At 39.4% G+C, this 24,143-nt stretch overlaps 1 protein-coding gene across 1 annotated transcript in view; it reads right to left on the bottom strand.

Annotated features, from left to right (window-relative positions):
• Positions 1 to 24,143, bottom strand: part of ATP10B (ATPase phospholipid transporting 10B (putative)) — a 50,160-nt gene that overhangs the window by 1,408 nt on the left and 24,609 nt on the right. Inside the window, exons 7-20 of the mRNA XM_074883325.1 lie at positions 23,803 to 24,055; positions 22,666 to 22,901; positions 16,170 to 16,349; positions 15,030 to 15,615; positions 14,401 to 14,507; positions 13,554 to 13,680; positions 11,910 to 12,094; positions 8,763 to 9,075; positions 7,500 to 7,576; positions 6,836 to 6,961; positions 5,281 to 5,481; positions 3,409 to 3,489; positions 3,195 to 3,299; positions 2,560 to 2,747 (exon numbers count right to left, since the gene is read on the bottom strand). Coding sequence (XP_074739426.1) covers positions 2,560 to 2,747; positions 3,195 to 3,299; positions 3,409 to 3,489; positions 5,281 to 5,481; positions 6,836 to 6,961; positions 7,500 to 7,576; positions 8,763 to 9,075; positions 11,910 to 12,094; positions 13,554 to 13,680; positions 14,401 to 14,507; positions 15,030 to 15,615; positions 16,170 to 16,349; positions 22,666 to 22,901; positions 23,803 to 24,055 — 2,765 coding nt within the window. The remainder of the gene's footprint in view (positions 1 to 2,559; positions 2,748 to 3,194; positions 3,300 to 3,408; positions 3,490 to 5,280; positions 5,482 to 6,835; positions 6,962 to 7,499; positions 7,577 to 8,762; positions 9,076 to 11,909; positions 12,095 to 13,553; positions 13,681 to 14,400; positions 14,508 to 15,029; positions 15,616 to 16,169; positions 16,350 to 22,665; positions 22,902 to 23,802; positions 24,056 to 24,143) is intronic.

Below are 24,143 nucleotides of genomic sequence, written 5' to 3'. Positions count from 1 at the left end.
TAACTATATATTGTGTGCAGTGAGAGAGCACACACCCTCTCTCCATGTCATGTCCGTTTTGTCTGGAAACCAAAGTCTCTTTCAAAGCATCTTTCTAATAGGATTTGACCTTTACATAGATGGCCTCAATATGGATTTTAAAACAAACATGGGGACTCTTTGAAATTGCATTAAGAAAGCTGTCATCTTCACATCCTGCTGCTAAATATATGCATAAATAAGTATAACGAGATTAAAAAGGCTAACAAGCTAGAGTGTGTACAGAAAGGTCTTTTAAGGCAATGGGTTTCTCAGGCCTATCTGCACAAGTAGGAATGGATAAACACGTATTTGCTATGCCTGTGCTCAGGCTGGTCAATCCCATAGCATCTCAGGATTGGGAACTGTGCAGTTGCTGGTTATGGTTGGGCAGCTAAGAGCACAACTACAGAGAGCTGGGATCCATTTGTGTAGATCTGGTGTGGATCATAGTGTCCTTTGTCTTTCCCCTCAAGTCGCCCTCTGTATGTTCTGTGCAAGTTGCCAGTGGACCAGACAGGAGGACAGAGAAGGGAAGGAGAACTGTGTCTTTCATCCCGTGAACTGCTTTCACTTGCTCCTGCCCTTCCCACAGCCCTGCAGGGTGCAAGACTCAATTACCTGTTGGGGCTCTGCAGGGCTTCCTGGCAGACTGCAGTCTGCCTCCCACAGCTGGAGAAATATATCTGGTTCGTATATTGAAACCCTCCAAAAGACACAATGCCTTCCCTTGCCAATGAATGAACATGAAATTCAGATCTCTTTCTTCTTCTCAGATTAGAGGGTTTTAGTACCTAACACTGTGCAGTTTGAGTCCCAAAACAAAGTTCAGAGGCAGTTCTGAGGTGCAGATGCACAGAGGATGCACTGCAAAGTACTGCAAGACATGCTCCAGGAAAAGCTTGCATGCAGGCAGGGCACAGGCAAGCACCCCCCGAGTGCCTGCAGTGTCTCAGAAATGTCAGCTAGCACAGAAGGCAGTAGCAAAAGGAAGAACTGAGGAGAGCAAGGATTTTAACAAAGCTTCTTAGAAAGAAACCAGAATCTCAAGGACCCAACTGGTTTCTGAAGGAGATAGGGAGCAGGCAACGTGGTGAGATGAACCAACTGAAACTTAAAATTAAGTGCATTTTAACAACGGGTGGTTTCACCACTGCTGTGATATGCTGATGCAGCTAAATTGTAGTAGATACTGGGGGATGGATATTCTGTGAACTGAGGACTCTGCAGAAGATAATCTGGGGTATGTACATGAAGGAACAGCAGTTCTCCAACCCTGAAGATATCAAGATACAAATCTTTAAGCTCAGTATCCTGCTGAGGCAGCAACAATAACCTTGCTGAATTCCCAAGATGGAGATATGAGTTCTCTAACCACATGTTTGATGTAGCTCTCGGTAGAAAGCTCAGAGTTAAAAATGACACTGCGAATGAGGGCTGATAGGAAAACAAAAATCACACAGGAGCAAAACAGCCTGGGAAAGGATGCCCTGCCTAGGAGACATGAGACCTTACTGAACTGTGTGTTGTTTATCCTGACCTGAAGTTATATAATATAACATGAAATCACAAGAGCATCTCAACTCAAATGCGGAAATAATAATAATAATTTGAAGAAAAATATAGTCTAATCTTGAAAGGATCCTTTTTTAGACAAAGTTAAGGCTCAGATTCTAATGGCTTAAAGGACTTACAAAATCAGATACTAAGGATATTTTCCTGATTCTTGCAATACTAGTGTGGTGCACTACTTCATGACAATTAGGATGAGAAAGAGACTAGCAAGATAGTCAAACAAACCCATTTCTTTCATTGTCCAAGCACAAATAAAGATTTTTAAATAAGTGGTGCAACTCAGACAAAGCATATCTGCTTAAAGAATCATTAAGGTATTAAGCACCAAAAGTAGTAAGGTTACAATATACGTATACGGGAACAGAATCATTATGTTTTTCAAACCAGTTTTTCAGCAACCTATCAAAATAATTATCCCTCTCCAAATATTATTCAGCCTCAGTTAAAGCTATCTTTAACATACCTGATTTATTGCACAGAGTGAAACTAAAATTCTGGATGCAGAAAATTATTTCATATAGAAACATGTTCTTAAATTTGGCTTAGTAATGCACTGTAATACACTTAACAAACAGAATACATTTTGTAACTCTCAAAGCACATAGGAATATTTCAAAGACTTGCTTTCTAGTCTTGATCAGCTCAACAACATTGTGTTTATGATAGTGAGCAATTATGTAGCAGATTTGTACTGGTAAACTTTGAAGTACCCCAGAAATAAAGGTTTTCCTGATGGGAAAACAAAAGCAGTAGATATACAGTGACTTATCTAGGGTTATATAGCTGAATAAATTAAAGGTTCATGAACTGGAAAGTTGAATCCAGACATCTGACTTCCACACTGATCACTTAGCCCTGTGCAACACATGTGCCCAACATCATTACCACATCATTATTGTTATTTCACTCAAATGCCTACAAATCCACAAAATAAAAATTGAGAGGAACACTGTGCATCATTCAAACCTTGGCAAGAGTGCGATGACTGGGGTAATAAGACACAGTAAATAGAAGGTGGGGTCTGAAAGCTGTCTCTCCATAATCCAGTAAGGGTTGGTGGGAGGGTTGCAGACCACGCAGGTGGCATTGTAGATCAGAGAGAAGACGAAGTAAAACACCACACTGCCAACCATCGTTACCAAGTGGAACAGGGTCTGTAAGCAGAATTGCACGAAATGAAAGTGATGCTTGTAAGACCCTGAGTCTTGGTGTAAGACAGGAGGATACAAAGACACATCAGAAAGAACGTATCCAATAGTCCATGCTACTGAAAAGTGCAGTAGGAGAAATTAACTTGCAAAACAACAGTGACAGTGAATACAGTTCTTTAAGAAATATGTTCTCATATATTGAAGTATGTAAAAATTGTGTTCTGTTCTGTTGAAAGGCACAGTAGAAACAAAGTCTGTCACTGTGCACAAGGTATTATCCTGAGGCTAATAATCAATTCTGACACATTGTGAAATCTGAGTGCATCTTTACTTACTTTTTGTGACCCAGAATTCAGGCAAATGACTCTGAGAGACAATGCCATGTCTACACAGTATGCTATGTTCACAAAAGAAAAATAGTCACGTGAACACGACAGGTCAAACACATACCCACGTTTTCATTTCTAGAGCCTGGTGCAAGAGAATGGTCAGGAGGGAGATGGTATTGATGGGGTTTCCAAAGGAAAACACATCTATGTCAGAGTCCTTGTATGTCTAGAAAACAGGCAGATAGAGTGTGATGAACCCTGACTATTCAGAAGTGAATTTTTCTATTTTTTAAGGAGGATAGGAGAACGAGAATATTAATGAAGATGGTACTTACCAAATAGGGGACAAAGAAGCAAATGAGGCTCTGATAGAAGGCATCCAACATAGTAATAATAAAAGTTGACAGCTTGTATATCTGCAGGAGTTTATAGATAACAGTCATTATGATGGGACACACATCTCTAGTCTGTCCTGCAGACATGATTGCTGTCTGTTTTTCTTCCATTCAGACTACTGTTTATAGCTAACTGGTCTGACTCTTCATGAGTAAATGCCTCCTGAGCAGCTGATTTTGACCAAAGGTTTATCTCTGACCAGGCATTTTCTCTGCATTAACTAAAGACAGACCTTAGGAAGATCAGTCAATCAACTAAGGGTCTGAATGTCATGAATGCCCCTTCCCTCCCCAAAGGACCCCATTCCTCAAATTCTTTTTCACACAAAGCTCTTCCTAGAGCTATAGAATTGGTCAAAAATCCTTTCTGTTAAGGTTTCTTCCATTGAAACATCTATTTTGTGCCATTTTACTTTGACAATTTGTCATATTCAAACTTATCTAGCAACCTGTGGGGCCACAGCTCCTGTGGAGTGGGATGCATTATTGGAGTGACAGAAGGCTGGACTCCTGTTGTGTCAGGGTAAACAAAATGCCAAAGCAACAAGAATAATCTCTTCAAAATAGTAAAGAACATATATTTCACACATATGTGAAGTCCAATAGCTTATAAGAAAAGAGATGGAAAGTCCTGTAGAGAATCCTCAGATTCTGCACTCCCTTGCATAGGTTTTTCAAAACATCATTAAACATGATGTGGACCACCAGTGTTCATCAGTGCTAAAAATCACTGCTAAAAAGTCCAGGATAATGAAAGTAGGTATTAGGAGAAAGAGAAGGAAAAAGAAGAATTCCTAAGTACGCTGCGATTTTGTGATTTAAAACTAAGGTCACTTCAAATTTTGCTTATTAACATTTTCATAATTTCCTGTTAAAAATGTTAAGGCAGTTTGGGAATAAGTGCTACTGTACTGTATGCATATGCAAAACCTGGTATGTATGCTCCTTGCAAACATACAGAGATCAGCCTGGTTCCTAAACCTGACAGGCAAACTGAGGTAAAAACATAACATATTTCATGCATATTTTCTGAGGGTTACCAATACCGACTACTGAAATAAAAGAAGTAAATAAATGAAACAGTTAATGCCTGGAACAGCCTAGATACCAAACTGTGACAAAATCCTTTACGTATTAACCGGTGTATTTCTCAACCTGAGAGTAGAAATGTCGGGTTGTTTATTGATTTAAGGGTTTCTGTTTTCTTGTCATTTTTGCTGTAATCTTTTTAACAAGCTTTTCTTAAAGAGTAGGTTGAGACTGTTCGAAGCACCAAATCTAAGCAGAGTTTAATCAGGGACCAGCTAAACTATTTTACCCTCATTTGTTACATTTCTCATCCTGATTCCTTTATTTCTCCCGATGCCTTACACTAAGAAATCGTCTATATATGTGATGTGTACAAATACACGTACACACACATATTTTCTCTGTCATCTCTCTTCAGATCAGAAACATCAAACTCAGAGCTGATTCGCTAGCACATCACTCTACTTATTATCATGCAGCATGCTGGTACCAAACTGAATTGCTCCATATATTTAATGGCAGAATAAACCTTCCCATATACATCTTCCAACTATGACCAAGCACCCAGCTTCACTTCCAGGAAGCAACTTCAACCATATGTTCCTTACCAGTTCTTCTGACAGCTACCATTATACCTTCTTTTAGTGCACATGAGTAAACTGGAAACCATAAATGGATTATTTGGTTCCAAGTAAGTCTAAACTCTTCCTTCCTTCCTCATGAAACCAAAAAATCTGTGGTCCTTTGGCTTATCAAGCAGTTATTTCAGCAGTCAAGACATACCTCTGAATTTTGTCCATTCTTGTACAATTCGGGCAAACTAAGAAGTGTTTCTGCAGAAACATCCTTATCCAGGACTCCAAAGAGAAGAGGGGGCATTGAGGTGAAGAAGAGATTGAAAAAAATCATCTGCCAGTAATCTATCATTGTGCTGCCTGAGAACCCACAGAAGAACTGGTACCAGAAGAGCAGGTTGACGTAGCTCTGTGGAGAGGCAAACACAAACACAACATCCTGTTACAAGCTGAAGTGTGGCTCCCCACCTGTGCAGAAGCACATCCTTCATGCTGATGTGATTTCATTTCTCTTTGGATTGTGGGAGTCGTGAAGCTGCACCTTTCCTGTGGCCTCTCCTTTATGTCCTCTTCCTTTCTCCATGTTGTTCCCTACTATTACAGCTGTTCTGAAGCCTTTAATTTGCAATTCATACATTGTCTGTGTCTCTCATATTTCCACCTATGAGGTTTATGTAGTATATTGGTTATTAACAGCCTCCCAAGAATACATTATTTTGGTTAAAGGTACCATCAGTAGACAGCTCTGCACTCTATTCCATAAGATTCCATATCTTAAGGGTCTACTCCACACTGATCCACTGTGATACAGCTTTTTTAAAGCCATTACATTTCCTTAAGAAAATATCAGAGAATAATTAAGTAAACTGTTCACAGCTCTGAGCACCAGATTTTAAAATCCTTTTACAAACTGGTTGCCCATGTGGAATCAAAGGCCTCCTGCTCCCTAATGGTAGCGGGAGATAATAGCACAGCAGCATCCCAGTCTGGAGAACTATTTCACATTGCAAATATATATCCTTTGAACTCTAAAAGGATGCCCAATCAAGAAAAAAAAAAGTCTCCATTTCCACTACAAATTTTAACAGTGATAAGTAATTCATATTCAAAATTATTAAAAAAACCCCAACAAATGCTTTGAATTCTAAGTAGTCTTTCATGCTCAGAGTGTATTTCAGGTCAAATGGACTTGTTTGCACAGTCTTGTAGAAACTGTATGACTATCAGGTTTTTCCACTTTACACTATTCTTCAATGCACTGCTCATTTGCATATACATTAGATTTTTAATAAAAATGCCAGTTATGACCGCATCATTACTTGCAAGTGGTTCCTATCAAATTAAATGCAAAAATTCAGAGGTTTCACAGGCAACCAATTCTTAATGCAGAGTCATCTTCTATATTCTAGCACTAATAATCTGTGCTTCCTTATGCAAATTTTATTTTGAGGCTCATGGGTATTATTAATAAAGTTTCTTGAACTACCATATAAAAGTTACTAAGCCTTGAGTCCTTTTTCCCTCTGGAATAATGCTATTTCAAAATATATTTAGAACCCATATTTTCCTCAATGCTTTATACAGCACATTACTGAGAAGGAGGTAGCGTACTATAAACTTGCAAAGTGAAGAAGCAGGAACTGTAGCTTCATAAAAAGTAAGACAGTATAACCTGCAAAAAACAAAAGTAAACCAAAAAAAGCCCCCAGCCCTGGGCTCAATCCTTGCTAGGATGAAAGCTTCCAGAATTTTAATAATCTTACCACATTTTTGTAGAAAAAGTAAATCACCATCTTTGCCAGGCGAGCATAACACCAATGTCCATGGACAAGAAGCAGTTTTTTCAGATGCTTAAATCGGGATATTGCAAAGTCACTAGCCATCACAGCCTTTGGTAAAAAGAACAGAAGATAATTTGCAACATATCTTTTTCCCACCCAATATGATGAAATTTGAACACGGACATTGAAATGATTCCCTAATATTGAATATTATAGAAAAAAAACACCCTTGAGAAAATAGTTGGAATTTTCTATCTCTGCAGAACTGTCCATCTTAGGAGAATGAGGAAGGGGGATGTGTGGGAAAGAATCTGGGGCAGAAAACACTGAAAGGGAATCAACAAAACCTGGAAATGCTATAGCAGAGATGATTCAGAAACCAGATGCTAACCTAACACTGGACAGGCATCTGCTAATTTTCCATGCTTATGAGCAAACACATGTTTGTTCATGCATGCTAATTGTTGGCTCAAAACACTCTTTTTTGGCTGGACCCATAATTACAAATTGCATATTAATTTACGACAATAATGATGCCAACTTGCATCATTAAGATGACACTCAAGAGTATAGGGCTGCTATGAAACTTATTAAGCAGCAAGAGACCATGTGACAAAAGAGGAAAGGAAATAAATTGAAGAGATACCTGCATGCCTTCTTGGCCAGATATTCCAATTCCAACATCAGCTGCTTGAATCATACTTACATCATTTGCACCATCACCTAGAATGGGAAGACAGGAGGGAACAATAAAGGTGCAAGAAAGGGTGCTTGATACAAAATGGCTATATCAGAACAAGAAAAACGCCCTAGCTATGCTGATAAACAAAGGCTATTCTGTACGACCATGCATCTTAATTAGGGTAACTGATACTCAGCATCTAGCAGTCATGACCTCTAGGCTCTGATCTTGGTTAGAACATTCTCCTTCCCAGGAGATCTGGATCCACCAGAGCTAAGCCTGACATTGAGGCCAGCTGGGTGGTGGCATGGCCACCCCAACACCATCTACATCTGCATTGTTTTGTATGTTTCTGCTTGGTGAACTCCATATGCTCAGTGACATGCTTTGCAGCACCCTACTTCACTGAACTCTCCAAATTATATGATAAATTTGATTGTAGTCGACAATGTAACAAGCCAATTTCAGGACTTATTCTGCTCATTTCAGCTTGCTGCATACATAACCAAATTTCTATGGAAAGACCAGCCATGGTTGTTGCCTGCGATGTGGAGACTGTGAACTAGGTTAGCTGGTAAAGCAAAATCAATGAAGCAGAAGGCTGAAAGCTTATATTTTGAACTCTAAGGCAAAGCAAAAAATTTAAAAATACATCAGACTCTTCCTTCTCTGGTCCACAGAGGTATATTTTTTAGTTTTAAGTCATAAAAATCAATTCTGCAAGGATTTTAGTGGGGTCACTTAACAAAAGTAGAGCAGGAAACTCAAAGCATTTCACATTATTTGGAGGTAAAAAGCAAGCGAGGCAGTGCTTAATACCACTCTGGGGATAACTCCGTTTTCACCAGTTGGGAAAATCTGACAGAAAAAGGGCTTTATGAAAAGACAAAACAGTGACTTCTATTGACTTCTTTCCACACCCAAAGCAAGGGCATTCTGAAGGGAATGTGTACGTACGTTTGTACCAGTGTGCATGAAAGGGACTGCTGGGAGATTCTGAATTTGGAGTGCCTTCATCTTGTTTAAATGGAGGCCAGATCTGCTCAGTGAAAGCTGAAGAAGGACTTTCATGTGGTTTTTAATCAGGAAGGAGTATTCAGTGCTATTTTCCCACTATCTATCTAAGGCACAAGAAATAGCTCATACAATATATTCCATACATTTCCGTAACTCATAAATAAAGAACCTCCTTCCCCCTTTCTCCTGTGAGATTCAGAATGGAGGTACCTATTGACAGGGTCATCACTTTAAGCTTCCTTCGGATGAGCTTGACCACCATGCTCTTCTGAAGAGGGGTGGAACGGCAGCACAGCACCGAGCGGCAGTGCTTCGTCAGCGCCAGGAACTGCTCCTCCAGGCCCCCCTGGAAGATGACGTTCAGCGTCCGTCCATCGATCACCAGTCCGAACTCAGCACTGGGAGCCTCAGAGGCTGAGAAGGATGTAGGGATAATGCCAAAAAACTTCCTCTGTGGTTTTTCAACCTCGTAATTCTTCCTCACCTCTTCCAAGGTTAAATTCAAGAGAGATTCACAAGTTTCCTGTGAGAAAATAGAAGTGGTTCTAGAAATAGTTATCTCCATCTCCCTTTACAGCACAACGCCTTACAAAGTGTATGTTTGTATAATTATGCCAGTGGGTTTAAGCCTATCAGATAAACATTAGGGAAAACTGAGAAACACACTGAGATTCATCAGATTGGAGATTATTTCAGTGACGTCATTGAATCCTTCAGTGAAAACACTGTGCATCTTATCAGCTAGTTAACTGTGTAAGGAATTATTTTAAAAGAAAAGAAAATAATCTTCACATCAGGAGGACATATTTGTACTTGCAATGCTGAGAGTTCAGAAATTTTTAAAAAATCCTTTTCTTCTAAAGGAGATTTAAAAAAATCTAGTTCTGACATGAATGATATGAGATATTGTAGCATTTGCTTCCCTCAGAAATAAACTGCAGTAGAGAAACAACACATTCTTATTTTCAAAATTACCCAGTAACTTTGACAGTTTGGCCTTTTCTAGGGTGCAAATTAGGTGTGTGTCACGGTTAGGGACAGAAATAAAGCTTCATATTGCCCAGCACTGTGCCTCAAACACAAACTCTGTCCTTCTTAGCAAATCTGCCTCATTTTGGACTGAAGTTCCCTCTTAGATGCAAACAACTGGAATTGACTTAGTATCAAATACACACAGATTTAAGGGGGGTGCTTTTACCTCTCCCATACAGATCTAAATTCGCACATCACTATCAGAGAAAACCCAGAATGATCTAGAAGTTATTGTGCTGCCTGTTAGTACTAAAAGTCCTCCTTCTGTGGCATGGCACTGAATACCTGAGGAGCTAATCACTCCCTTTTCTACCTTTTCTGTCAGCTTTATTGAGTGATGATTCAGTTCTAAAATGTTATTTTCACTTTATGTTGCATAAGGTACATGTGTAGGATGTTTGCAAGATTTAAATTACACTTAAGTGGGAGGTTCTGGAATCAAATGTACCTCTGACATCTAATAAAAAGCTGCATATATCCTGCACACTTAAAACCTCTAAAAAATATTGAAGAAGCATCATCTTTCTGTGAACAATCCAAAAATTGTAGTGGAAATTCCTGGTTTGCCTTGGCTTGTCTTTTTAAATAATTCCCCCAACTACCTATTTGTGTTGCTTCTGCCTGGAAGATATTTAATTTTCTGTGTTTGAATAAGCTGCTGGGCTCAGGGGGTAAACAGAATCCCTTCCCACTGAAGGCAGTCAAGGGTTAATTTTGGCAAAATTAATGGGTGAAATGCTTTGTATGTATTATTTGTTTTTCCCTGCTGCTGTCATTGGGAGACTCTTTCAGAATCAGTGTTCTTGGCTTCATTTTGAAAGGGAAGGAACTAAATCTTATTGTGGAGAAACTCCAGTGCCCACTGAACCACATGTATTCACACAAGCACCCATATGTGCACAGCTTGCATCCAAGCCTGGGTCGAGGGCCATATAGGGTGCTGTGGGTAAGTGCATGTGCCTGTGTTTCCTGGAGCCAGGGTGGTCCTGCCTGCAGCATCACTTCTCTGACAGAAACCATCTTCTAATTTCCATCCTAAATATATTAATTTTGCCTTCCGTTAAAGCAGATATGCGTATCAAATGAAATTACACATTGAAGCAAGGAATGTATTCCGTGTCAAATTCCATATCATCTTTGCATGTTTCCCTATTTCTGTGACATTAAGAGAGAGACACTTGCATAGGATTTCATTCTTGTTTGGAGAGCTACTAACTGCAGACAAAAGCAGTTAGAAAGTAGGCCATCTAACTGCTTTATACAACTGCCTATTGCAAGAAAAATAGTATTTTAACTAGATTTAATTAATCATCACAATAGCTTTATAGAGAAGGCAAGCTAGTATCAGTAACTCTCCTTCTGTGGGGAGAAAAACAGGCAGCCAAGACCAGCGACTTGCCTAGTCACAGAAAGAAGCCCTGTCTTCCCTCCTCAACCTCCTGTCTACCCACAGCAAGGCTTGTCTCAGGCTAACTCCTGTCGCTGCTGAGTACAGGCCACAGGTGGTCACTCCATAAAAAGGACAGAGCAGCACACTGGGAGAAGGGCAGCAGCTGCTGCCTGGGGCAGCTCAGGGGCATCCAGGGCTGTACAGGGAGTAAGAGGTCACTGGCAAGAAGATAAAAAAGGACATCACAGCTGGTATTTTGGACCCTGCTTTTGGGTGTTAGAAATGATCAGGGCTGACCTCTCCTTAGCAAACGAGTCTGGTTTAACCATAATGCTTGAACTTGCTCTCCCCTAAGTCCATCTCACAAAGCAATCTATCCCACCAGGATGCCTGGAGGGATGAGATGCTAGGCTGTGCACAGTGCACATTCCGTTTGCCAAAGGCAAGACATGGTTTTCCTGATACCCTACTTATGTTTCTTCACAATCTCCAAAAGCCACTGCTTGCTTTTCTAAAGCCTTCTACTTTCACCATCCTTAATAGCGTTTACCCTCTTCAAAAGTTAGGACTGTTTTCTCTCTCCCATTCAGGTGGTTTCAGGAATAGCTATAGATTGCACCACAGATTTTTCACTGTATTTTAGTCAGTCACAGGAGCTGAGAGATGTGCCCTCGAAGTGATTATTCTCATATTGGAGTATGTTTGCTTTGCCTACTCTGTGACCTTCTTATTGCCCATGGAAATTTAGGGAGTATCTGTGCACATCAACAACTATGTGTGTTACGTGGAGTCTAAAGAGTTTCTGCCCTAATGCTGCTATGTGGGTTTTTGATTGGCTGTTTTGTGTTGAATGCAGCCTAAAGCAAAGCAGTGCCAAGCTGCAAGAAACAAAGAAAGGGAAAGATAGCAAATTCTGTGCATCTCCCTGTACTCACCTTATTTTCAGTGTTAATGGTGAAGACAGTGTCTCTTTGGTTCAGGAGTTTACAGGAATATGCAATGTTAACTGCTGTTTCCTGTTTGTCTCCTGTCAACACCCAGATTTGTATACCAGCTTCTCGAAGAGCCGCAATAGTGTCAGGCACTCCATCTTGCAGTCGATCTTCAATCCCTGTTGCTCCTGGGCAAACAGGAAAAGAAGTAGTGAATTAGTTTTCTTTCATTTGGAAACCACATTGCTATTCTCTTTTTTAAGAAAAGGTCTTTGACTTCCAGTTGTGATCCTGAACTTATCAAGAGCTGAGCCAAGGTACTGTCCAGCAAATAAACACACAGGCACAAGTTCTGCATTTGGATTAAGATCTGAATGTGTCAGCAATCAAGTTCTGGCTCTTCATTTTACTCGTTGCTAGAACAACGCATTTCATTTCTTCTTAATAATCCAAAATGACAATGTACTGGCAGAGGAATTACACCATATGCATTTTTAAAGTACTACATTAAGTCCCATCAAAGCAAAAGATGAACTTTGACTATTTAAATGAATGCTATCCCTGTTGTCAAGTTAGATCCTTCACCCATCAAAGGCAGAAGAAATGGTACAGTGTTTTCTTTTTGAAAATGTGCAAACTTAGAAGCAGATGCCAACACTCATCCTGATGGTAAGTCACCATCTGAATATTACAATACTGTTCTTATCTCTTCCACTAGAGGTCAGTTTGAAGATGTTGTAACTGTGATGCATTAAAGACTGATAATGATTTAAGCTAAAAGAACACTTTTTGTGAAATAAAGTATGAAAGCACACAAAGCCTTAATGGTTGGCAAAGGTAACAGATTCTGACAAGATCTACATTACTTCTTATGTGGTTCTGCTTATGGCATTTACTGTTATTACTCTAATTTTTTAAATCACTGCAGGGATTATGAGAAGCCATAATGCTAATAGCTTGCAATCACGGAAATTCAGGATAATGAAGTACGGGCACAGATTGTATTCACAGAAAAATGAGACCGAGACAACTCCGAAAATCAAAGTCCTAAAGAACAAAATGTTTGGAAACAAAATAGAAAATAAAGCACTGAAGTGCTCTGTAATTTAACAGAATAGTGTTGTTAGATACAACGGTGATGGATGATGCACAAGTGCCACTGAATTTAAGTTTTAACACGAAGTATCCTTTTACAAAGTGCAGAAAGCAAACACGACAATGCAACAACAGCAGGAATTCACTAGCAAAATTGCCTATGTGTTTAAGTTACTGTTTAAGTACCAAAAGTCCCTTGGAATTTGTGCTCAAAACTGTAGTTAATTTACAGTATTTTATAGGTTTATCTAAGGACACAGACACATGATTGAATTATGGGAACTTCATTAGCTACTGTGTCAGCTGATGTAAATGTTCTTTGCTCCTGGCACATGATAGTTTCAGTACACTCTTTCAAAGTTACTGCTGCTCAGAATGTACAAGAACTTGTTTAGACACTGTCATTGGACTGTATACCCTAGCCCTGAGATTTCCAAACCTCAGAGGAAGACTTTTTGATATAAATTAGTATAAGCTGTTTGTCTGATTGCCAAGAATATCACAGGAGAGCAAGTGATACTTCACGCAATGACGATTTTTATTTTTAGCTACCCAGCAAGGTGAGTTTGGTCTCCAGATGCTGCGCTGTCTCCATTAACAGCTCATCTCTGTTGTCAATTGCAGCTTCTGCCTCCCGACGAAAATTGGCCCATTTTTGAAAGTCATCTTCATTCAAGACCTGCATAACGCAATTTAAACAGAACTCATTTTAAATTTAAAAAAGAGAAGAATGCCAACATTCTGGATCACAGAGACTTAACTCCTATCCAGGCTGGTAAAGTACTTTAAAATAACAAGCTTTTCCAAGATAAGACTGCAAGAACTAGTAGTAATGAGAAAAATAAACCTGCCTTCCTGTGTATAAATGGCCTACAGCTGAGACTTAAAAACGTGACCTAGGGAAACCTTGATCACACAGCCCTTAGTTGGGACCCTGAACTAGAACACACAGTTTCTGAAGGTCGCTCTACATTTCTCCAGAGCTTGAATATGACCTATTTGTTGCACATAGACAACTTCTGTATTAAAGTATCAGGCTAAGATGTACTAACTCAGGCTGAGGGCAAGATTTTTGAAAGCTGAATGCTAAGCAAAACAGAAAAAGGTTGGCTCCTCTGCAGACTTTTTATTTCTTGATTGGAATCACTGTAGAGAAGGTCAGCTAGAGTTAACATAAGAGAAACAGAAATGAATGGTTTGAGGATGACCAAAAATCCATCATCTACTCACATTGAGGAAAAAGAGACTGCAGAGCAATGAAATAGAGGGACAATCTGATTGGGTTGTATCTGGCATGTTCTCTGAAGCAGAAAGAATTGTAACCATTACATTTTTCTAATAAATCTATTGACATGTACAGAGCAAAACTGTAAACAATATTAGGCTAATGCCCTCCTACCTTCTTGGCTATGCACAGAGTTCGTAGGCCATCGCGGGCATAGTAATCCAGATGCTTCTGTGTTTTTTCTTTTATTCTTTTCATTCTCTTTTCTGCACTAATGTCAGCTGTGAAATACAAGGAAAAGATTCTGTATTTTAAGCACAGATCATTTCCGACCTAATGGCCTAAGATTAAAAAAGAGTGGGCATTAGAGAAAACTGGATTCCAGTATCACAACAATTCCTTTAAAAGCTCAAAAGTGCATAAGCTGAAAGCTTGCTGAAGAACCCTGTTTCCTTTAAGATAACATTACTTGGGGTTTTTTGTTTGTTTGTTTGTTAATGTTATAGCACTCTTGCTGACAAGCTGAAATACAATGGTCAGGCCCTTATGACAGTATTATTGCAAAGCACACAGTCCACATGGGTTAGTGCTGTCAGTGAATTTTAATTAGCCCATTCTGTATTCTAAGCACTACTCAGGTTAAATAAATACCTCAGTTTTGATCTGCAAGGATAACACTAGAGAAAGCTTATTCTTTTTTTACACTTCTAATGCCTAGATATAATATTTCATGCAGAAAAGAGTACTGCAAACTCTTGTGCTTCTTTATAGGAGACGACAGAAATAGCTCATTGGCTAGTTACCTTTGGCAGAGTCTTCCAGCAAGTCCATTATAACAGAGTCAGCTCCTTTTGTGTAGACAACAATCTCCTTGGTTAGAGGGTGTCTCACCACTACAGACATCCTTTTCCTTACTGAGTCAAATCCCAAAGTGTAGAGAATATCAAAAGTCAGGAGTGTGCCTTGTGGCAACCGTACGGTCACCTGTTCAGGAGTTCGGGACACTAAAGTAAAACTATATGCCTGGGCAGCGTAGACAAGTGCTGCCTCATCTGGGCTCTCAGCCTCATAGCAAAAGTCTGTTGGCAAAGAACTGCTAGTCACAGATTTAAAAACCTCATCCAAGGAAGCACTACCAATATCTGTGCTGCCCTTGCCCTGGAGCTCATCGCCTCTACCGCTGGCACAGCAGTTGTCATCATTGTCACAGCAATCCAATGCAGCAAGATGCTCCTCGGTGTTCTTTGCACTGAAGCTAGCACCTAGGTCTGAACTAGACTGAGATGATGAAAAAGACTGGCTAAGGCTTGCTAATTTTAGCCGTTGAAATATCTGATGAATCTTCTCCAGGGTGATTCCTGATGGTTTTATTGGTGGTGGGACTGTAACCTAGAAACATGAGAAAACCTATAGTTAAAAATAAATAAATGTGAACTACAAGATACTTTTCAAACCTTCAATATATTTTTCTGTATCTAAATGACGATAATTAAAAAAGCAACTTTTTTTTTTCTTCCCCCCTATTTAACTGTGGTGGGGGAAATCAGTAGCGGAGTCTTGGGTGAGTTAGCATCCAGATTTGATGGTGATTTGTATCTCTACTTCTGAAGCAGAAGATGGAATCAAGCACCTTGTAGTTCTGTCAACGGCCTGGGAGATCAGAGAAAACCCATGATGTTCAACATACTTATTACAGTATATATAATATAAAATCCAAAAGAAAAAGGGCAGATACTGTACTGGCCATAGCTATTCATCAAACATAAAAAGCCATGTTAGGAAGGGATATACACAGGCAGGGAATCAGTAGATATTACACAAAAGGTAAGAGAACTAGAGGAGAACTCCCAAACAAGCTATTTTTCACCGATCAGGTTTCACTGAACGCTGCTCTATGTTGTTAAATGGAAGCATAATCAACTTTCCTCATATATTTAGATTACCCTTTGTCTTGGTTCAGTAGCTGTGGAGACCAGGACTGTATTGCAGATGGCAAGGGCAAGAAAAAAGTCAGTAAGGGATGTGGAAGTCTTCATATGTATAAAAGGAGAAAGATTTTCAGTCTGGAGTGCAGCTTCTCTCACTCGCCTCAGCAGCCTTCTATCGGGAGTCACATCCTTTTCCTGGAAGAGAAATTACTTAATGAGTGTTATTCCCATTTACCCTTGTCCTCAAGGAAGACCTATCAACTTGATAGCTTCTTCTTGCCTCTTATTGAATTTACACCTAGAATTATGTAAGGTAAATGCCTTTTATACTTAACATCTAGGGGAAAAAGATACATTTCTAAAAGCTGCATAACTAGATCATTAGATGGAAATGCATCTTGAAAGAGAAGATGATTTCAGAATTTTATTTCTTGTGAGATCTACTAGAAATCAAAAATAATCTATACTGTATTCCCCAACTTTGAAACTGATGACTACTGAATTAAAGGTCATTCCAGGTGAAAGTGGACTTGGGATCTCCTATTTCAGTGTGGGAACTCATTGTTATTTCAACTGAGAATAGGTTGTGCTTATGGCTTGGTTACAGCAGTATCACTTTTTGTTCCCAGAGTAATTTTGCTTTGCACCCAGAAAGAGAAGCTGTGTCGAACTGCTCTCCTCAGTTTTTACAATAAATAAATAAATAAATAAATACATACATACATACATACTTCATTTGTTCCTGAAATGTTACTGTAATTTCACTACCACACTCTTCCTAATCAAACCTAAATTTGCAAGCCAAACTACTTAACAATGTCACTTACCTACAATTTAATTTGATGTAGGGCTATGGGAGTATTACTTTTAATGGAAATTTCATATTAGAAGAGTCTGGTTTGGATTTAATTCCGGGCCATATTTAACAAGAGCTTCCAAATTTAAAAGACACCTTCCTGTGAGCCAACACTTTTGGATGCCTTCTTTAAGGAACTGCCAAAGTGATTTCTAGTTCATCTCAGCTATTACCCTCTCCTCCTTGAATCTGGCACAGTTTTCCTAAGTTCCCATAATATGCAACAGAAGTCAACCAACCACCTTCATGGCTGTGTTGTGCTGAGCTGAATATGTTGCATTGTAATTCCTGCTTGCTAAAGTGAATAGCGGTTCTTAAATCATCCTAATAATTGCAAATAAATCTACTGCTCATTTTGCAGAACAGAGCTCAATTGAAATCCAAAGATGGAACAAGGTTTTACACTTTCTCTGCTGCAGGAGGTTCTGGTTCCTCTGACTCAATGTTTTCATGCGTTTTTGTTTCACATATGGGAAAATGTTTTAAGTATAGATTCAGTCCTTCCTCTAGCATACTGATACATACTGAGAATAAGCCTGATTTTTTAGTTATCATCTCAGGTCTCTTAAAAGGAGTAACAGGCTGGAAAGTTAAAGCTGTCATTCTTTAGAAACCCTTTCACAATATTGCACTGCAGCAGACAGTTACTGTGGGTAACTCTGTCTGTTGCCAATACTGTGCTTTGTACATACAGCAACCCCAAATAGCTTGACTGGACAATTCCAGTAAAGAACACATATGTGCAGACACAACTGTCAAAACAGTTATGTTGGGAATTTCATTAAATTCAAAACATGCAAGTTTAGAAACTCACTGAATGTTTGCTCAACCATTCATATAATTTCCTCATGCATTGCCACAATTAGAATGAATCTCACGAACCTAAAATTATTACACATGGATCTCAGCCTCTCCCATCATCCCACCCAATTTCATTTGCATCTATATCCCCAATATCTGCCTCTAGTTCATGTCAAAAATCACAATGCACTAGTAGGTAATCCACTTCAGCAGAAACTTTCTGAACTCAAAATTTTCCTCTGGAAAAATAGAAAATTGTCAGGTCAATTGTGGCCTCAGAGACAGGTTTTAAAAAACAAAATAATAAAAAAATCTATATTTATCAGAAAAGTTTTTCTCATTTTCTTTTTCACATTCAGTGAAAACAGGGCTCACCTGAATTTCCGGTCTTATGGAACTTCAGGAGATAAAAAAAAATCAGACAAAGTCTGTTTATTGACCAGTCTGAACATATATAAAAACAAACAAACAAACAAAAAGAAAATGAAATTATGATCAGTTAAATTTATCACCTTCTCAATGATAGCAATTTTGTTAGTGAAAATGCCAATGTTATAAAATGGTTAGTGCCATTCAGTTTTTAAGATTTCCTCATTAATTTGATAACATTTCTTCTACTTGATGGAATTAAAACCTGAGGACAATTGAATTCTTCATTAAATGCTGCTAATTGCAAGGCACTATTTATTGGAATTATTAAATCTAGAAGGAAATGTGCTGTCACGATCTTAATTCATAAGAACACCTAAAAGTAGACAGAGTAAATGTTATTTCTCTATCTTGTTCCAAATTTACTTATAATTTTATATTTTTCCTACTCTTTTAAAGTTCCCTTAAGTCCTTCTGTCAACCATACCTCAGTTGTTTTATAATACATTATTTTATTTTTCCCTCTAAGAAGTTGCAGCAGCCACAAGGAAGCAATTAATAAAGTATACTGGCATTGTCTCTTTTTGAGGTACTCAAAGAAACCAGCAAGTTGACCAATGCCATCTTCTAGGTCCTAAAATGAGATGGTGTCCTCTAGTTGGGTTGAAGGCTGTCTCTCCAGAGGGCTAGACAGGCAGATGAATATCAGTTTCTGTTTTCACAGGAGGTGTGACATAACAGGTAACTCCATTCTTTTTCCAATTGCATTAGATACTTTAGATACGGACATGTCCATGAGCAGGGGATACTTTCTACCTGGACTTCAGTAAGGCCTTTGACACTGTCCCCTGTAAGATCCTCATAGGCAAGCTGTTGATGCATGGGCTGGATAAACAGGCAGTGAGGTGGACTGAAAACTGGCTTGAATGGCCAGGTCCAGAGGGTGGTGATCAGCAGTGCAAAGTCTAGATGGAGGCCAGTGACAAGCAGTGTATGCCAGGGATCAATACTGGATCCGGTCCTGTTTAACAAGGGAGGAGTGGCTGATAGACCAGAGGACCTCAACAGGCTGGAGAAATAGGCTGACAGGAACCTTATGAAGCCCAACAAGGAGAAGTACAAAGTCCTGCACCTGGGGAGGAACAACCCCAGACACCAGTATAGGCTGGGGGCCACCCAGCTCAAAAGCAGATTGGTAGAAAAGGACCTGGGGGTCCTGGTGGACACCAAGTTGAACATGACCCAGCAGTGTGCCCTTGCAGCAAAGAGGGCTAATGGTATCCTGGTCTGAATTAGACAAAGTATTGCCAGGACAAGGGAGGTGATTCTACCCCTCTACTCAGCACTGGTGAGACCATACCTGGAGTACTGCATCCAGTTCTGGGCTTCCTAGTACAAGAGACACATGGTCATACTGGAGAGAGTCCAATGAAGGGCCACAAATATGATTCAGGTACTGGAGTGTCTCTCATATGAGGAAAGGTTGAGAGAGCCACAACTGTTTAGCTCAGAGAAGAGAAGGCTGAAGGAGTATCTTATTAATGTATATAAATACCTGAAGGGAGGTGCAAAAAGGACAGAGCCAGGCTTTTTCAGTGGTGCCCAGTGATGGGACAAGAGGCAATAGGCACAAACTGAAACAGAGAAAGCTCCATCTGAACATCAGGAAACACTTTTTTACTGTGAGGGTGACAGAGCACTGGCACAGGTTGCCCAGAGAGGCTGTGAAGCCTTGATCCTTGAAGATATTAAAAAGCCATCTGGACACAATCCTGGGCAACTGGCTGTCCCTTCCCCTCTCAACCATTGTGTGATTCTGTGATGTCTGTCACCTTCCAGAATTCTCATAAATATTTATGGAATGAATAAATTACTCACTACATTTCCCTTTCCCAGATACACTAGGAGATCTCTGAAGCAAAGACTACACTGTTCTTTCTTTTCCATTCCACATAAAACCTAAGACCTACACACACATTTCACATTTTTACCTTATCAATATAAACACCACAGGCTTGGCAGCAATTCTCAACTGAAAGTTTTTGGAATTTGTGTTCAAACAGATCTGTTCAGCTCAGTCTCTAATTTTCCAAGTGTAACTATTAATAGGTAGATCTCTATCTCTTTGTATTTATGTTTAGTAAGAGTAGCAATGCTGACAAGCTAGAAATTTGCTTCTCAATTACCTAAGACCCGGTCAAGCTCCTTCCCACTGAATAGACTTTGCCATTGAATTTTTGGAAGCTGGACATAGGATTCATCATTTCTAATGAACTGCATAAATTGTATGCAAGGAGGTGCCACAAACTGCCATGGACCATGAAGACTATGGACAAAAGTATTGGCAGAAGCAAAACCAGAGGGTAAGCCCTAGGAGTTAGGCTCTGCATTACACCTGTGCTACTTTTACTCCAGAAAAGACAAGAAATGTTGTTTAGTTATTCTTCTAGGATCTGCAGGCTCCAGTTTAATTAACTTTATCAAATGCCATGAAAAACCCATCATCCTCATCTCTATCTCAGAGACACACTGAAATGAACATGTTAATTGAGAAGAGCTTCTCGGATTTCAGCAAAACATCAAAACTTGTCAAGCAGTGAACACTCTCACAAACAGGCAGGCTGAAATACATTCTGTAGCTGCAGACCCTCCTAATTGCAGAACTGCTCAGAATACTGAGACAAAGTTCAAACATGGTGATTTGCAGGCAGAATCAATTACCACTGTACAAATGCACTTAAAATACCATATGCAACCTGCTTATCACCGATTCATGTAAGGCTGATTGAGAGTAAGTGAATTTTGTGATCACTGCATAGATAATTTTCCTTTAAAAACTGTTCACATATAAATTTGACATTTGTAAATTATTATCTTTTGTTTGTCACAGTTACTTTCAAATTAAACTCTTTCCATTTTGTAGGATACTATTATGTTAACAACTCTTGCTTTAAAATGCCTTTCTGGCAACAGTTCTGACATGCAGGTGCTCATAGCAGATGCTGTGCTAACCCTTACCCAAAAATTATGTCTTCTCAGCACTGCAAAGTTCTTCGATTTTACTATTACCTGTAGCTACTAGTTTTCATGAATAGCTTTCATACAGCTGGCACATCAACCCTTGGAAACTTGACGTTTATTAAGAAAAAAGCCAACAACAACAAATTGTACAATGCCAACTACTGGCCTTTGGACTTTACATTGTTTATTATGTAAAGCAGTTTTTTTCTTCTCTTGCATTTTGTTGATCTGAAGAAGCCAAGTCTCACAATTTCATAGTGAGGATTGTGTTTGACAATCACTGACTGCCACTGAACACTTCAGTGCTTTTATTTTAGCAGAGCTATTAATCCAGAAGGGCTCTGCAACCCTTAAATTAATCATGTTAAATAGCAGTCCTTGTGTCTTCACTCACACATTGTTCAAAGATGGATTTTTCTTAAGAAACGTTGACTACTGAGATACATTCAGGCCCATAATACTGTCTGTGTAGCTAGAGTACTCAAGATGCTCCAGATTTGTAGAAAAATACAAATGCACCAGACAAGGTGATATAAGTTCCAGGAAAGGTCAGGAACCACAGAGATACAGAAAATTTTATTATGCCCATTTTTTTAATAGGGAATTGGCTTGGCTGCTAAAGAAAGATACTACTACATATCATTTGAAGGATATCAACATAGAGGACAGCCTCTGGGCAATATCTAAGTATCTCAATTTTTACTGTATGTTCATATTTGTCATAGAGGTTAAATGATTTATCCAGATAGAGTGACACTTTTTTTTTTTTCTTGAAAAATGCAGTATTTATCTTTTGACACATTAACAAAATCCCAGAACTGCTCTGGAGAGTGCAGCTTGGGCATATTGCATGCACGGCGCAGGGGTGGCTAAACTTTGTTTAACGCAGTCAATATGTTGCAGTGATAGTAGCAGAAGTAGTTTGTGGTTTTCTGACTTCAGACTTCAAACCCATACCATCTTTCCAGCCATCATCTCCCAGGAAGACCTGTACCTGCTGTTTCTGCAAAGCCAGGCCCCAGACTCACGTTCCCTGTGTAAGCTTCTCTTACACAGCCTCAGCCCAGAATCCCCATCTCATTTTCCCTGGCATTTTAGCATACCAGAACAGTACAAAAAGCTCATTCCTCTTTATGCTATGTCTTGCTCTTATGAACCACAGCCTCAATCGTTGGACCTCAAATTCATGTCTCGTCCTCCTGTCAAGCAACCATCACAAAAACTCACTGTTTTTGAGTGCCCCCAAGCTTCTGCTGCAGTCTTTGATACAAGGACCCAGATTCCCAAACCCTTACCTAACTGACTGTAGTCTGCACACTCCAAGTAAGGACCCCAATGTCTCCCCCTTCCCTCTTTCAGGTCCACCAGGGCTTGGATTTTTCCTGTCCACCTGTTGGATTCCCATCACAAAATGCAACAGAAAGAAGAGCTTAAAATGTGTTAGCTCAGTCTGTTCGTACTCACAATGGTACTGCTGAATGCCACTTGAGACTGGTTGCTGTCACGACGACCGAGTGACCTGTTCCTTGTATGCCCCTGAAAATGAGCCCTAGCACTCTGGCACCTCCCTAAAGGTTTCATGGTCCTCTGTTTATAAGTGGCTTGTCTCTCAGTATTCATGGGAGGAAGACTGAAGTGTTGAAATTTTGCAAAGTCTTCATCATCTAAGTCCAAGTCTTTGTAGCTTTCCAGGCGCCTGGCTGTAAAAAGAGAAAATGAAACCTTACATCTTATTTTGTTTTTTTGCATTGCTCAGGAGGAATTCCTTGGTTGGTTAAAAAAAACCCGAAACAAACTAAACCAAAGCAAAAATATCTCAAAAGCCAGTACCAGAAAAACTTCACTATCCGCTTCATTTTCTGGCAACTCCCACTTTCCAATGTTTATTGTTGCAAGAAAACAAAAATGCATTTTCAAAGCGTTCAGTCACTTCTATGGACTTCTGCTAATCCTTGGTCTCTTTAGCTGCATTTTGCAGTTGAGAGGAACAAGAGAGTTAAATATGGTAATTCACATATTTGCTTATATTTTCAGTCACAGAGCACAAACGTCTTTCTGGCAGCTGCTTGCCAGTTTAATAAAATCCTTTGCACTATGTAGAGAGAGAAAGTATCATCCAAGAATGGGCCTGAGTCAAACCCCCAGATTTAGAGCACTGAATGCAAAGAGACTTCAGATATGGACTGCAGATAGCATCAACTCAAGAAAATGTGTAGCTGTACCTTTCATACACACAGAAGACTATGGTAATTACTTTTGGACCCACTGAGTTTAATTACTAACTAATCTCAGTTTGCGAGTTTATAAAAAGTTGGCTGGCATTCATTTAGAAATAAAAATGTTCTCTTTGCACTCTCGAGTGAGTCTTGATTACAGGGCAAAGCCTGAGATATCTGCAGAGGCAACCAGAAAACCTTTACCATCTGACTTCACACCTTCACTTTCATGAATCTCTGTTAACAGGAGTCCCTTGCAAAATGGAGGCAAATCCACCCAGCTCTAAATTCAGTCAGAGGGTTCAGTAGGTTTAAATATTAATATTTAAATTAATAACATTTAGTTGCTCAGAGAGAAAAGCAAGTATAAAAAAGTGACTCTTACCATTTTCCTGATGTGAAAACTCAATTCCATCGACAGTACAGCGTCGGAATACCATTTTGTTTTCTGTTAGTGTCCCAGTTTTGTCTGAGAAGATATACTGGATTTGCCCAAGATCTTCAGTAATATTTAGGGCACGGCACTGTATAGGCAAATCTGCTTCTTCATCATACAGGTCAATGTCATTGTGAATTAAGAAGACTTGGCCCAACTTGACTAACTCAATGGACACATATAGAGAAATGGGGATTAAAACCTGAAAGAGAGTTTAAATTCTCAGTGAAGAGTGAGACAAGTCTTATTGCTTTCTGTCAGCAATGTCCTGGCACAGGTATATTAATAAT

This window comes from Strix uralensis, chromosome 14 (assembly GCF_047716275.1).
Source record: "Strix uralensis isolate ZFMK-TIS-50842 chromosome 14, bStrUra1, whole genome shotgun sequence".
NCBI classification, from domain to species: Eukaryota; Metazoa; Chordata; class Aves; order Strigiformes; family Strigidae; genus Strix; species Strix uralensis.
Note: the sequence above shows the minus strand (reverse complement) of the source record. Positions and strands in the feature narration are given on the sequence as shown.